The sequence below is a fragment of the Athene cunicularia genome, assembly GCF_003259725.1.
Source record: "Athene cunicularia isolate RWA chromosome 20 unlocalized genomic scaffold, athCun1 chr20_part1, whole genome shotgun sequence".
NCBI lineage: Eukaryota > Metazoa > Chordata > Aves > Strigiformes > Strigidae > Athene > Athene cunicularia.
In genome coordinates this window covers 1,709,578-1,722,301 of record NW_020799125.1, presented here as the reverse complement: position 1 = coordinate 1,722,301, position 12,724 = coordinate 1,709,578, and the positions used below count along the sequence as shown (strand labels likewise).

The window sequence follows — 12,724 nt, the reverse complement described above, 5'->3', positions numbered from 1 at the left end:
CCTCAGGCGGCGCCTCGGTTCCTGCCCGACCCCCGTGTCGTGTCCCCCCGGCGGCGGAGGGCAGCGGAGGGCGCCCAGCTCGCCTTCCCCGGCCGGCCTGTGGGCTTCTGTGTTTTCGTCCAGTTCGGGCTGCGGAAAACCGGCGAGGCGGGGCGGGGCGGCAGAGCACGGTCCGGGAGGGAAATCCGGGGGGAGCTGCCAAGGGCGGGAAAACGCCGAGAGGGGCGGGGGAGGCCCCTGAAAGCCCCCGAAGTGTCCCGCCTGTTAAAAGCCTTTTCGCACGCCAAGCCATTCAACACCGGCACGGCACCGCCTCTCCACGTAACACTTCTTCGTTAAACATGAACACGACAGGATTTTTATTTTTTGTTTTTTTCCTACCAACGCAAGGCTTGGCAATTCGTCAGCCCTCAGCCTGCGGGAGAAAGTTGTGTTTATTTCAAGTTATCTTCAGAGCAGAGCAGTAGAGCTCAGCCGTTGGGGAGCACAAGGCCCGTTGAATGGTCACTCCTAGTATTTGAAAAATCCTTCCCCAGAAGTTTGGCCTAGGGCTCCTGGCAGGTGATTGCTCATACATGTCATGTCTGTCACCTTTTCCTGTGATTTTGGTACTCACATCCTATAGCATAGACAGTATGAAGGAAAGTTCTAAAATAAAACCCACAGGGGTTTGAAATAAACACTTATGTTATCTTTGGTTGTTGCAGAATAATGGCTTTTCCCTTTTTGCCTTTTTTCCCCCCCAAGAATGCTTCTGTGAGGCACTGGAGGCAGGAGGCTCTGCTACACCCCACTCCCAGCTGCAGTGGAGTCCGTAGCCCTGAACTGCCTATGGTAAGATTAAGTTACAAACCTATGAACACTTTAGTAGTTTTCCAGTGTTTAAAAAACAGTTCTTTGATAGAAAGTTAATCCAAAGCCCATTTTAACAGTTCAATTTTTCTGGGCTTGTCTGTCCAGACAACACGAAAGTGATATTATCATACAGAATCGTCTAGGTTGGAAAAGACCTTGACGATCACCCAGTCCAACCATTATGTGATTTTATGAAAATGAGCTTGGGTGCCAGGTCTCCCACCCAGGCCATCTGAATGCGTCCACGCAGAGTCGCTCTCCACAACAGGCACCTCACGACCGTGAGCAGTGTGCTTGTCCATTCAGTCTCAATTACCTATCTGCTACTCGTGATGTATTTTTGTATTTAAAACAGATGCTTATTACAGAAGACACATTCTATAAACGATCCAGAATGTCAAAGGCACAAAAATATTACTCTAGGTCATAAACAGAGTAAAAATTTTTTAAACATAAATGCTTTACGAAATCTTTATTCCCTTCAGGAGGTTAAAAAAAATTGAAATGTTTACTTCATTCTTTAACGACATGCATATTCAAAGTAGCACGCACAGACATTTTCATGTTAAAGTGTACCATATTATATGAGGTGTAACCCAAATCTTAATACTTGCTGGTGATTTTCCTCTAGAAACAAAAGCACGAGGTTTTCAAAGCAGTTTTGTGCACATTGGACTCGATATACCCTTTCCTCCTTCTGCATGCTCTCCTTTAGAATGCATAAAGTCAGAATATGAATCTTTTATAGATGTAATAATCGTTCTGCTTTTATTTCTAAACCTGTCAGAGGCTTTTACATAAACATTTAGCAAAATACTCTCTGGAAAGTTAATTTAGCTTAGTACAAACGTAGATAAAAGCTCAAAATAGTGTTGTTTCATGTTAATCAGAAGTTTGAATAAAGCCAGAGAATTGCTTATTTTTCTCTTTCTTGCAATGCGTGATAATAACTCAGTACCATTTTTAGACTCTGTAAATTGAGTTAAATTGTTATGTTCTTTTCAGCCGAGCTTCTGCTGTCTGCTGCAGTGTAGAACACAGGAACCTTGCTACAAGAGCCAAGTCCAGGTATAAACTATATAGAGCTGTGGTTAAAAAACCAAGTCATTAGTGTTTGCCTGTACGCTGTTGATTTTTTCGCCATTACATCTGTGGGAGGATGCATTTACTGATCCTAAATCATAAACAGATTCCCCAAACTGGTCTGCGATAAAGGAGAGCTCCCTGAAAGATGAAAAGCCACACATCACTTTCGTAACAATGTAAAAGTCAAGGAATTCATAAATAACGTGAAAAGAGTTTTTCTTAAGCTCAAAGCTGATCTAATTTTTAAACTTTCTTTAGATTTTTTTGGTGTAAAATCTGCAAATTACAAACTTCCTAATTCAAATTAAAAAGCCCCTTTAGAATAAATGGGGATGTTTTCAAAAATTAAAAGCACAGATTTTCATATGCTTTTTAGGATGCCTACTGTTAAAACAGCAGTTGGTAACGATGTCCTGCAAAACATCATCTTTTGTTAAACAATGAGGAAATGAAGACTCTGTGCCATCAGTCTCTTGTGGTTTGTTATTGAAGTAGCAATATTTGGAAAATAATATACACAGACTGACTTAAGAAATGGATAACCGTTTCCTGTAGATGTTTATTCTACTTACAGTAACAAAAACCTGTGAAGTCCCATATTTTAATGTACAGTAATATATTTTGTCATATAAAATACAATTTACAGAAATTTCTATCAAGTAAACCTAAACAAACACACTTAACTTTTTGCATACTTTTATGTATGTCTTTAAATTAGAAACATCTCATTAAGAAAAAAATCTTACACCATAGTAGATGTTTGCATTTAATACCACCTCTCTGCATTTTGTTTACAGGTTCAGATACGAATGATCATTTCAGCCAGCAGGTCCTTGATGTATAAAGACTTCAAAGATGCACCAATACGAACTGTAAAATCTGTAGTGAGATACATGGCATACACGCTACTTGGAATGTAGTCTTCAAGATGAAAATGTTTATAGGAATCTAATTTTACATTTCCAAAACTATTTTATAAAAATATCAAAATATTTACCCAACTGTTAATTTACACAGTCAAATAAATTAGCAGGGTTTTATTTCATAGTTTAGAATTACAAACTTGAAGAATACATGAAAAGTAGCCATGTAATGTATTTCACAGTGAAAAACTTCCCTCTTGGATCACAACATGAAGTACCACCACTCTTCTTTTCCAGCTTAATGCAGTTACACTTTTTTCAGTGGAGAGTTTTATATACACTACCAGCCTAAGTAAGGTCTAACAAAAAAACAGTGGAACTTTTTTTTCAGGAGCAAAACACTTTTAGAATGAAAAGGACAACAAAACGGGAACATTTCTTAAAGTCTATGGCAAAATTCTGCAAAAACAAAACAAAACAAAACAAACAAATGCTCCACTAAATCAGTTCGAAGTAACAGATTCAGTGGCCTGTTTAACCAACTCATTCTTCTTTCCTTTGGTATACCAATTCATTTGTAGTCTTAGCCTTTTTCAAATAAATGTCTGATGTTTTAGTAAGTTTTGCTGGTTATAAAGGTGCTACTCTTGTATGTTCTTTAATTACAGATTTGTAAAAATTCAACATTTAAAACCCCTTAGCCTCATGAAAAAAAAACAAGTACGACTTGCTTCTTTGCTGGACACTTAACAGATGGATTCTGAAACACGAAATACCTGTATATAAAAAGGAAGATAGTGCACTTTAAGCTTATAACATTCTATTTTGAAATCCTCCATCAGTCACAAGTAATTAATAACACTGTTCTTCTGCAGCCTCTTCCTAAATACACGCGACCCTTCCGCTGTAAAATAAACAAGACAGCAAGTTTGGACTCCTTTTTTAAAGTGTGTGCTGTAGGAACAAAATATCACGTAAATGAGATGTAAAGGTATGGCTCCTAAAGTCTGGATTCTCTTATAAAATTACAATTCAAGTTACTGGAAAACATAACTTTATAATCTTAAAGAGCAATATGCTCTTCTTAGACTTTTTCCATTTCTGTACTGTAAATGGAAATTTTAAGATAAAGATGCAAGTAAAAAAAACCCAAAATTTCAGTACAGGTAACGCTGTGAATTTTTATAAGAAAAACATTATGCACAAAATGCAGCAAGTGAAAGTCCAGTATGTTCTTGCCCTTTATCTATTTTCATTCACAGTTGTTCAAAAATTGCTAATTCGTCAGTACTTTTTGTAAGGCTAGTATTACGACAGCATTTTTGTAAAGATGAGACTATACACTATATACAGAAGATGCTCAGTCCATGCTGTGTTTTAAAAGTTTATTTATGGAAAATAATGGTCTCAATTATATATCTATGACTGAATAGTAGAAGATGAAGCTTCTGTTTCCATTGGTTTCTGAGTTTCCTTCGGTGTTTCTGGCTTCGTCTCTTTACCAATTTCTCTACTCTTACTCCGATCTTTGCGATCTTTTCCTCTTTCTCTGTCACGATCGCGATCTCTCTCTCGATCTCTTTCTTTCTCCCTGCTTCGATCCCGGTCCCTGTCTTTCTCTCTGTCGCGATCTCTGTCTCTGCTTCTTGATCGCTCTCTGTCACGTCTTCTGTAGGATTCTCTGTCTCTGGTTCTTGCTCTCTCTCGGTCTCTGTTTCTTTCCCATTCTTTAGCCCGCTCTGAGTCCTTGTCTCTATCTTTGTTTTGGTTTCTGTCTCTATTTTTATCCCATTCCTTGTCTCTGTGTCTCTCCCAGTCCCTGTCTCTATTCCAGTTTCTGCCACGGTCTCTTTCCCAAGGTCTGCCATGCTCTCGGTCCCTTCGTCTTTCCTCAAAGGGTCTACCTTGTCGATTATCTGCTTGCTGGGGCTCTGGCTGATCTAAGCCCTTGTCTTTATTTCCTCCTTCGTATCTCTCTCTCTGTCTCCCTTCAAATGTCTGGCCTCTAAATTCAGGATTTTTGCCTTCTCGGAAGTCAGATGCTGACCATTGTCCTTCCGACTCAGCCCCTTGTCCAGAAATACTGGAAAGAGATGGAGAAGGTCCAGCTTCCTCCCACATGTCTTTTCTGTGGGGTGGTGGATGGCTTGGAAGGTCCAGGAGTGGTCTGGGGGTTGGCTTCATACCTTGTGGTGACTGGCCTTGGAAATGAAATCTAGAAGGGGGAGGTTCATTTTCTTCTGGAAACATTGCAGGTGTGGCTCCTCGTGGTCCTCCAAACTGAAGCGGTGCTGGACCTCTCTGGTTGGCAAACCTGGGTGGTGGACTCCCTCTCCGTTCTTCAAATGGCTGTGGCAAAAGTCCTCTTGGACCAGGTATATGATTTGGAGCTGGACCTCTCTGCCCTTCAAACTGATTTGGGTGAGGCCCTCTTGGTCCCCCAAAATGACTTGGGGATGGACCTCTTGGCCCTGCAAACTGAGGGCCTCCTCTCTGTCCTTTAAACTGAGCTGGTGGAGGTCGTCTTTGACCTCCAAAAGGAAAAGGTGGAGGTCCTCTGTTTCCCATAAACTGAGGTGGTTCTGGTCCTTCAAACTGTCCTGGAGGTCTTATCATTTCATTATACTGGGAATCTGAGAATTCCCTTTGTTCCATGTGAGGTTCCCGACGATCTTCAAACTGAGATGGTGACATTCCTCTTGGAACACCATGATAAGAAGGGGCAGGGCCCCTATTATCACCAAAAAGAGATGGTGGTCCATGCTGTGTAGAAAATAAGGAAGGAATGGGACCCTTCTGACCTCCAAATCTTCCAGATGGAGGTCCTCTCTGCCCATCATTATTTGGAGAACCGTGCTCTTCAGGGAATTGTGGTGCCGGTCCTCTAAAATTAGGTCCATGAGGTCCTCCGGGTGCATTGAGAATCAGTGCTGGTGGAGGCCCCCCTTTCTGCCCAGACAAAGAAAATGGAGCTCCACCTCGGTTTTCTTCAAAGTGCTGTGGGGAAGGTCCACCCTCACTCTGAACTGATGGAGATTCAGTTTGTTCTACGAATTGATGAGACTGAGGATTTCTTTGTTCGTCATATTGCACTGATGAAAGACCCCTCTCTGGTTCAAAGTGACCACCTGCCTTTTCCTGAGAAGTAAACATTGTATTTGAAAAAGAATCCCTTCCCATTACTTCCTTTGACTCATTTGACCATGGTACTTTATGCATATCTTGCAAAGACTGACTGTCGTTTGATGTGGAAAAATTAGGCTGAAATGACGTACTTGGAGGTGTTGGAAGCAGCACTTTACGTAAAGGTTTGGGTGTAGAAACTTCTCCAGCACCTGTTTGACTCATGTTTTCCAAATTAACTTGAACAGTGTTTTCAAATTTGCTGTTTGCCTCTTTCTGGGACACTGCAGAAGTCTTTTCACTTGGAACCCAACTATCACCAGCACAACCAGGCTGTGTAGCAGAAATTAAAGTTTTATCTTCCTTAACAAGTGAAGTCTGCAAAGCATTTGGAAAGCTTGCTGGAGGAATTTCTCTTGTGGACATCTCATTCTGTACCACCTGTGGCTTTAATCGAGAATCAATATTGTCATTAGTCTCCGTCGCCATTCTTCTTGCTTGTCGAGGATCTCTATTCTGCCTTGGGTCACAGCCGTGGTTTAAAACTTGTGCTTGCTGATTTAAAGATGAAGGTAAATCTACTTTCTGTGTAGCTTGATGGTCCTGATGGAATAATTCAGTCTTCATTAGGGAAGATTTTGGTGGTGGTGACATTAAAGCATCGGACACTGAAAAATGAGCCATTGAAACACCAACAGCTGCTCTTTGTTGTCTGAGGGCTTCTTCTTGCTCCTCTAGTTGTCTTTTCTGTTCTTCTATCTGTTTGTTTAATTCTTCCAACATTTTCTGCTGTTCTACCAAAGATGAGGATGCAGATAAATCAGGCACATATGAAGCAGATGTTTCTGAAGAATTGCTTTTAGTGTCCGTATACATTTTGTTAGGTAAATCGTCAACAGTAACTTTTGCTTCTTCCAAGATAGTTTCATCTTCTGGATCGTAGGCCTCATCCTCTAGTTCTGCTGCATTTGATGGCTTTTCCACATTATATCGTTTTTCACTTTCACCAGGTTGCATTTCAAAAGCTTTATCTGGACCATATTCTTCTTCAGGATCATATGGTCTGTCATCCTCCTCCTCTTCTATAGCTCTGTCTTTTGACATCTGTCCAAACTGCTGAACAATGGGATCTAACAAAGGAACAGCTGACATTCCTCCCTCGGCAGCAGCCTGACCCTCCTGATTTGAAGACTGGACAGGTTCAGAATCCTTAGCGACAGGCTCAAAAGTTTTCTTTTTTCCAAAAAGTGTCTGCAGGATGTGCTCAAGAGGTGTGGCAGTTTTTGAGGATGAAGAATGCGTGGCAGTAACGCTGGCAGAAGCAGCAGTTGAAACTGGTGGTGTTACAGTAGTTGTGGTTCCACTTTTAATTGAGGACAGTATTTTTAATACTGAAGGTGTAACTGCTGAGGTGTCTGGAATGGGAAGTGGAGGTGGAGGTGGAGGAGATCCAGGCGGTGTTGTACTTAGAGCTGAATCTCCTGAATAAAGCGTGTATTTCGGAGTTTTCTTTTCTTGAGAAGCAGCCAGTGGCACTTTAGAGAACAGGGATGTTTCGGTTTCCTCATGTGCTTGAACTCTGCTTCGCTTTTCCTCTGACTTTTCTGTTTCAATAACAGAGGCGGGACGTTTCCCTTTCTGACAGATAACCAATCCAAGAATTAAATTTGGCCGAGATGACTCAAGACCTGAAAAGAAACACAAAGATTGTACTTGTAAAAAACTAATTTTTACTTATGCTTTCATTAAAAACTTATTATTTTATATAGTGGCAGCTACAAAAGTCGTAAGAGTAACAGTTTTTCTAAATTCCATTAGATGACCTATTGGCAATTTTCATTAGTTCATAAGCATATGCATCTATATTTCTTTACTTTTTATATATATTTGTTTATGGTGAGACATGTTTTAATTCCATGATATTTTTAATAAAAGATTGCAGTAACAGGTATGACTGTTAAAAAGTGTCTCTGCAAATGTTCAAAAGCAAGGAACGTTTTTATAATTTTTTGTACTGTTACATCAGTCTTGTTGTTCAAACACCCCTAACCTCTCCCCCTGAAAAATCATATATTTACTTTTAAATAGTCTGCAAATATGCTGTATACACAGAGATACTGGAAAGTGAAAAACACTGGGCTAAACTTTGTATTTGTATTTGTGTTACAATCTGTGCTAAAAGACTACACTGACATTTACACCAGCCTATAAATATTTTGTCTATCTCAAGTTAAACAAATACCAGTAATTGCTAAAAAGATAAAACTCAAACAGTGTTTGGAAACAGTGATAAAGCTTGGAACCAACTCCTCATTTGTTTGGGGTTTTTTTTTCCAGCTAGACGTTGTTTTAAAAGGTGATAGAAGCAGGGAAGCTGATAACAGCAAAGGAGAGCTGCTTAAGCAGACACGGGTTTAGGATGTGGGAGGGAGGGACGCCAGACACGTTTGCTTTCTCTGCAAGAAAAGGGGTGCTTGGGTAAGAACCTGGTGTGCAGAGGGCAAGGTGACTTTAAACCCTCTTGCACGACTCGCTCTGATGCTGTAGGCCCTTCTGTAAGTAAAAAAAAAAAAACATTTGTGAGCAGAATTACTCCTCTGTGAAAGCTTCAGACTTGAATCCCTGTAGAAGTCTATCCAAAAAGGACGGGCAAGTGTCTGACAGAGAGGAGAAATGCAAAGGTCTGTAGGTCTGTTTCATGTTACTGTATTTCTTCCTTTTACGTGCACGGTTCCCACTGGCACTTGTGGAACATAAACACGTCCAGAACGAAGGGCAGGGAATAAATCCTTTAACATACAGTTGGTGGCAAATGTAAGAAATCGGTCTAAAGAGAGGCTTTTTTAATTCCTGGATTTAATGATTTCGGAAGGGCCCTCATCTGAGGGCTGCTGTCTTTCCCCCATACGTGCTATTAGCTCTTATTTGCACCCAGCTAGGAAGCAGTAATACAGAAACACAATCAATCTGTGAAGTAACAGATAATATTCACTGTGGTTAAATGGCAAGGCGAGGACTCCGGCCTACGTTGTTCCTTCTATTCATGATGCTGTAAGTAAGAGTTTTATATGTATCTATGTTCCTTGTTCTTACTAAACCAAACCAACTGCTCATTAAGGAACAAATTTAAAATATCTAATTATAGCACTGAAAGCTTCCTGATACCAACAAAAAAACCCAAACCCCAGAGTTGCAGATATATTCCATTAGCAAACCATGTTCACCGGTACATTACTTTGCTGAAACAACTGAACTCAAAAGTTTTAAGCGGACTCTAAATTTATCATCTAATGAGAAAATAACATCAGCTCTTTTCCTAAATCTATGCTCATGTTTAATAAACTTCACCTTTTCTAAGTTCGCTGGTTACTATCTTCACACTGAGAAATCAGTAAAAGAGTTTAGTGCATTTTTAGGTTAAATGTGAGGTTTTGTCAGTGAGAAGATATCACCACTCTTAGAGCTTAAGCTAAATTCAATTAGTTCCTACTTAAGTCCGAGATGAAAACTTTTCAGAATTGATGCCAAGGCCAAGTATTAGAACCAATTAAGTCAAGATTTCTTCCTCAATGAGAGCCTATAACCTAGTTTGCTAAGTAACACACCAAAACCATAGCTGCTTTATGTTTTAAACTTTTTCTTTTCACTACTTGCTATGTATTTCATTAAGCAATAACTTTTGTTCACAGAATGTTCTCCTAAATAACTCACTTTGTACACTCAAGTCTTATCCCATATAAACCTTATTTTTCAAATAACGAACTACGGATAATAAGACAAAGACGGTAATTTTTCAAATGAAGTTAATGTCAAAGTTCTATGCAATCTCTTGACAAATGAGAGAAAAAAATCCTCCTCTAAAATTCTGTGTTCTTTGGATTGTAACTGGTAATAGTCCAGTGAAACTGTTTTAATCACTTAACGAAGAAACCAGCAAAGTCTGGTTACACCCAAGAAAGAATTTTTTAAAAGACAAGACAAAATTATAATGAAAATTTGAGGCCAATCTAAAATATATGCTTGAGATTTCCTATTAGGAATGTCTCACATTATAATTACATTGAGAAACAATAATTAAATTTAGTGAAATCTTTTGGAAAACAGTTATTCTGTAGAACGCATTCTATATCCAGCATAGAATTTATATTATTTTATAGTTCAGTGGTCAAGTTTTACATAGTTCTGTGGTTAAGAGGACATGCTGCTTTTAAAGAATCTTTTATTCTTCATTTTGGAGTATGCATTATTTCCTATTTGTACATCTAAAATTCAGTGCCAAAACCTTTTTTTCCTCCAGGTACAACTCTGTGCTAGTAAGCGTTGCCAATTTTCACCTTCATAATTAGAAAAAAAAATTATAAAAATTACAAATACATGAAGAAAATTAACCAGCTATATTACCAGAACTAAGATGCGCTAATAATTCAGTACATGCACAAATTTGCCCCTCAGTAGGGGCAGGGATGCTGAGATGTACAAAGTAGGCAGGAGAGGAACTAAACCAAGTATTTTTAGTGAATCTAAGATTATTCAAAAAGGACCACATAAATATTTGACTTATCCAAATACACGTTTGCACCCACAGCCTAAAAGCAATTTTAGCACTTCTGTTCACAATAATTCACTACCTTAAATGAAATTGTACTAATATATAAGATCAAGGCATAGTTCAAAAAGAAAACAACTTAAATGGGAAAAAAACATTCACAATTTACAGTCAGACTCGTTGGTTAGAAATGGTTCACTGTGTGTGAATTTGCTTCATATTTTTTCTTTATCAGTATATGAGTAACGGCTCCACATTCGGTTGGTGTAGACTAGTGCAGCTTATCTCACAGAACTGGTGTTCATCCAAAAACTCCTGGTAGGTATTTGTGGTTCTTCTGTTGTTAACGTTTTGGTTCTCTACTTTCATGTAGAGACTTGTCATTTCTGCAGTTAGTCACAATGAATCTCAAACACCGATTAATTGAAATAAACAGGTTTCAAAAAATCTATCAGACAGGATGCGTAATAAATAGCAATTACTACAAAAATGAGTTTTGAATCCCTGTAAAAAACAGAGATCAAGTCACTAATTAAAACAGGGGAAAATTTTAATATGCTTTCAAGTTAATAAATTCCAGTAGTAAATTAATAACATCAGTTATAATTTAATCTGTTTAGAGTTAATCATCGTAGAATCAATCCATAAACATTTTACAGTTTGATACTGTAATTTTACATAAATATTAGAAGTTATGCCTAACCTGCCTTCCGTATTTACTCAGTTCAAAGCCATCAAATACTAAAGGCTTCTTTTGAATGGAAACATAGAGCTAGACCAGCATTTCAAGGTCAGTCCCATTCTATTTCAATATCCATAAATACACTAAGTGCCTAATTTTAGGTAATAGCGAAAATGTTGGCTGCAGTCTCCAACTACTGCTCAATGACTCTTTCACAAGCAAGCATTTTAAAAGGGCTGCAAGCTGTGCTGGCAGAATTAGTAGCTTTCAGTGCTAAATTATTTATAAAGTAGTTATTATCCTATTATGCATTTAAGTCCACATGCTGGTTTTATTGAGTTACATCCTCTAACTAAAGCCATTAAAACATGTTATACTAAATATTAGTATTGGATGAGTATTTGTTTTCCTTACCCTTAAACACATTTTTTTATTAAGTCAGTTTTACCGTATTTATGCATATAATGGCCACATCTTTCCCTATCACCATCAGCTGATAAGAAGTTACCTGTACTGTTAAAGACACGTGCCTAAATTCTGTACATCGGTGACAAAAACCACGGGAATGGACTAAGCATCCCCACGGTGTACATTTTTTAAACTGCAGAGAGCAATGCAAGATATTATTTCAATTTTATCATCATCATCATCATTTAAATATTTGGCCCAATGAATCATGAGAGCGACTGACAACTATTAGCAAATTTGTGCACCCTTAATTCAGGGGTACAGATCACTTCCAGCGTTGGAACACTGCTGCACATTAAGGTGCACCTGCTGAATGGAACTGCCTGGCACAGAAGGTCAGGTCCCTAACACCTTGTTCTTCTACTACTGCTACTTTTCATCATGATATCTGCTGAGAGGAAGACACCAAACTCCATTCAGAGTTAAAATTTTGTGCTATTCGTTGCAATTTTTAAGAGCAGTCTAAATAGCACGAGGAGATTTCATGCCTTCATACTTTTAACACCCACTTCCTACTGCAAACTATTAAGAGATACACCAACATTTATGGAATTCTTTGCTGATATATAGTGGGTTTATTAAAATTAATTTATTTTAACTATGTAAAATACATTTCCAACGTTGCCTCTAAATCCCTCAATAAATCACTTGTTATTGGTAATCAAGTCTGATTATACTATTTTTTACAAAGTGCTTTGAGATCTACAGATGAAAGTGCTAAATAATGTGTGTATGTGAAACAGGGAAATAAATTCACGTACAGTAAACCATTGCAAAAAGACAATGTAGAAGAGCCCACTGATACAGAAAATCTGGTGATAAAGGTCTGAGGTTAATTAAGTATAAGTACAGATAACCTTCCATTTTCCTTTGGTTTTAAATCGCCCATGTCAAAGTTTTTTGTAGATCTTCTAGGTACTAGAGCGCAGTTCAGAAGTCCTCAGTTGTGTTCCAAATCCAGTTCATCAGAAAACAGGAGAAATTCATAATCCATATGTGCCTGATGGAACTGGTTGATACAGCTGGAATATCTTCTAACTAGGATTTCTGGAGTGGCAGGGTTTTATTGTCCTCTCGCTCTTCCCCACACCCCAACACCCC

At 38.6% G+C, this 12,724-nt stretch overlaps 1 protein-coding gene across 2 annotated transcripts in view; it reads right to left on the bottom strand.

Moving 5' to 3' along the window:
- Positions 1–2,643: 2,643 nt before the first annotated feature.
- DIDO1 (death inducer-obliterator 1) overlaps positions 2,644–12,724 on the bottom strand; it is a 51,594-nt gene continuing 41,513 nt past the window's right edge. Inside the window, exon 17 of one of the 2 annotated variants that reach the window (XM_026862019.1) lies at positions 2,644–7,615. In XM_026862019.1, the coding sequence (XP_026717820.1) occupies positions 4,224–7,615 (3,392 nt within the window). In that variant the 3' untranslated portion in view covers positions 2,644–4,223. The remainder of the gene's footprint in view (positions 7,616–12,724) is intronic. The other variant, XM_026862020.1, reaches the window with a different exon arrangement.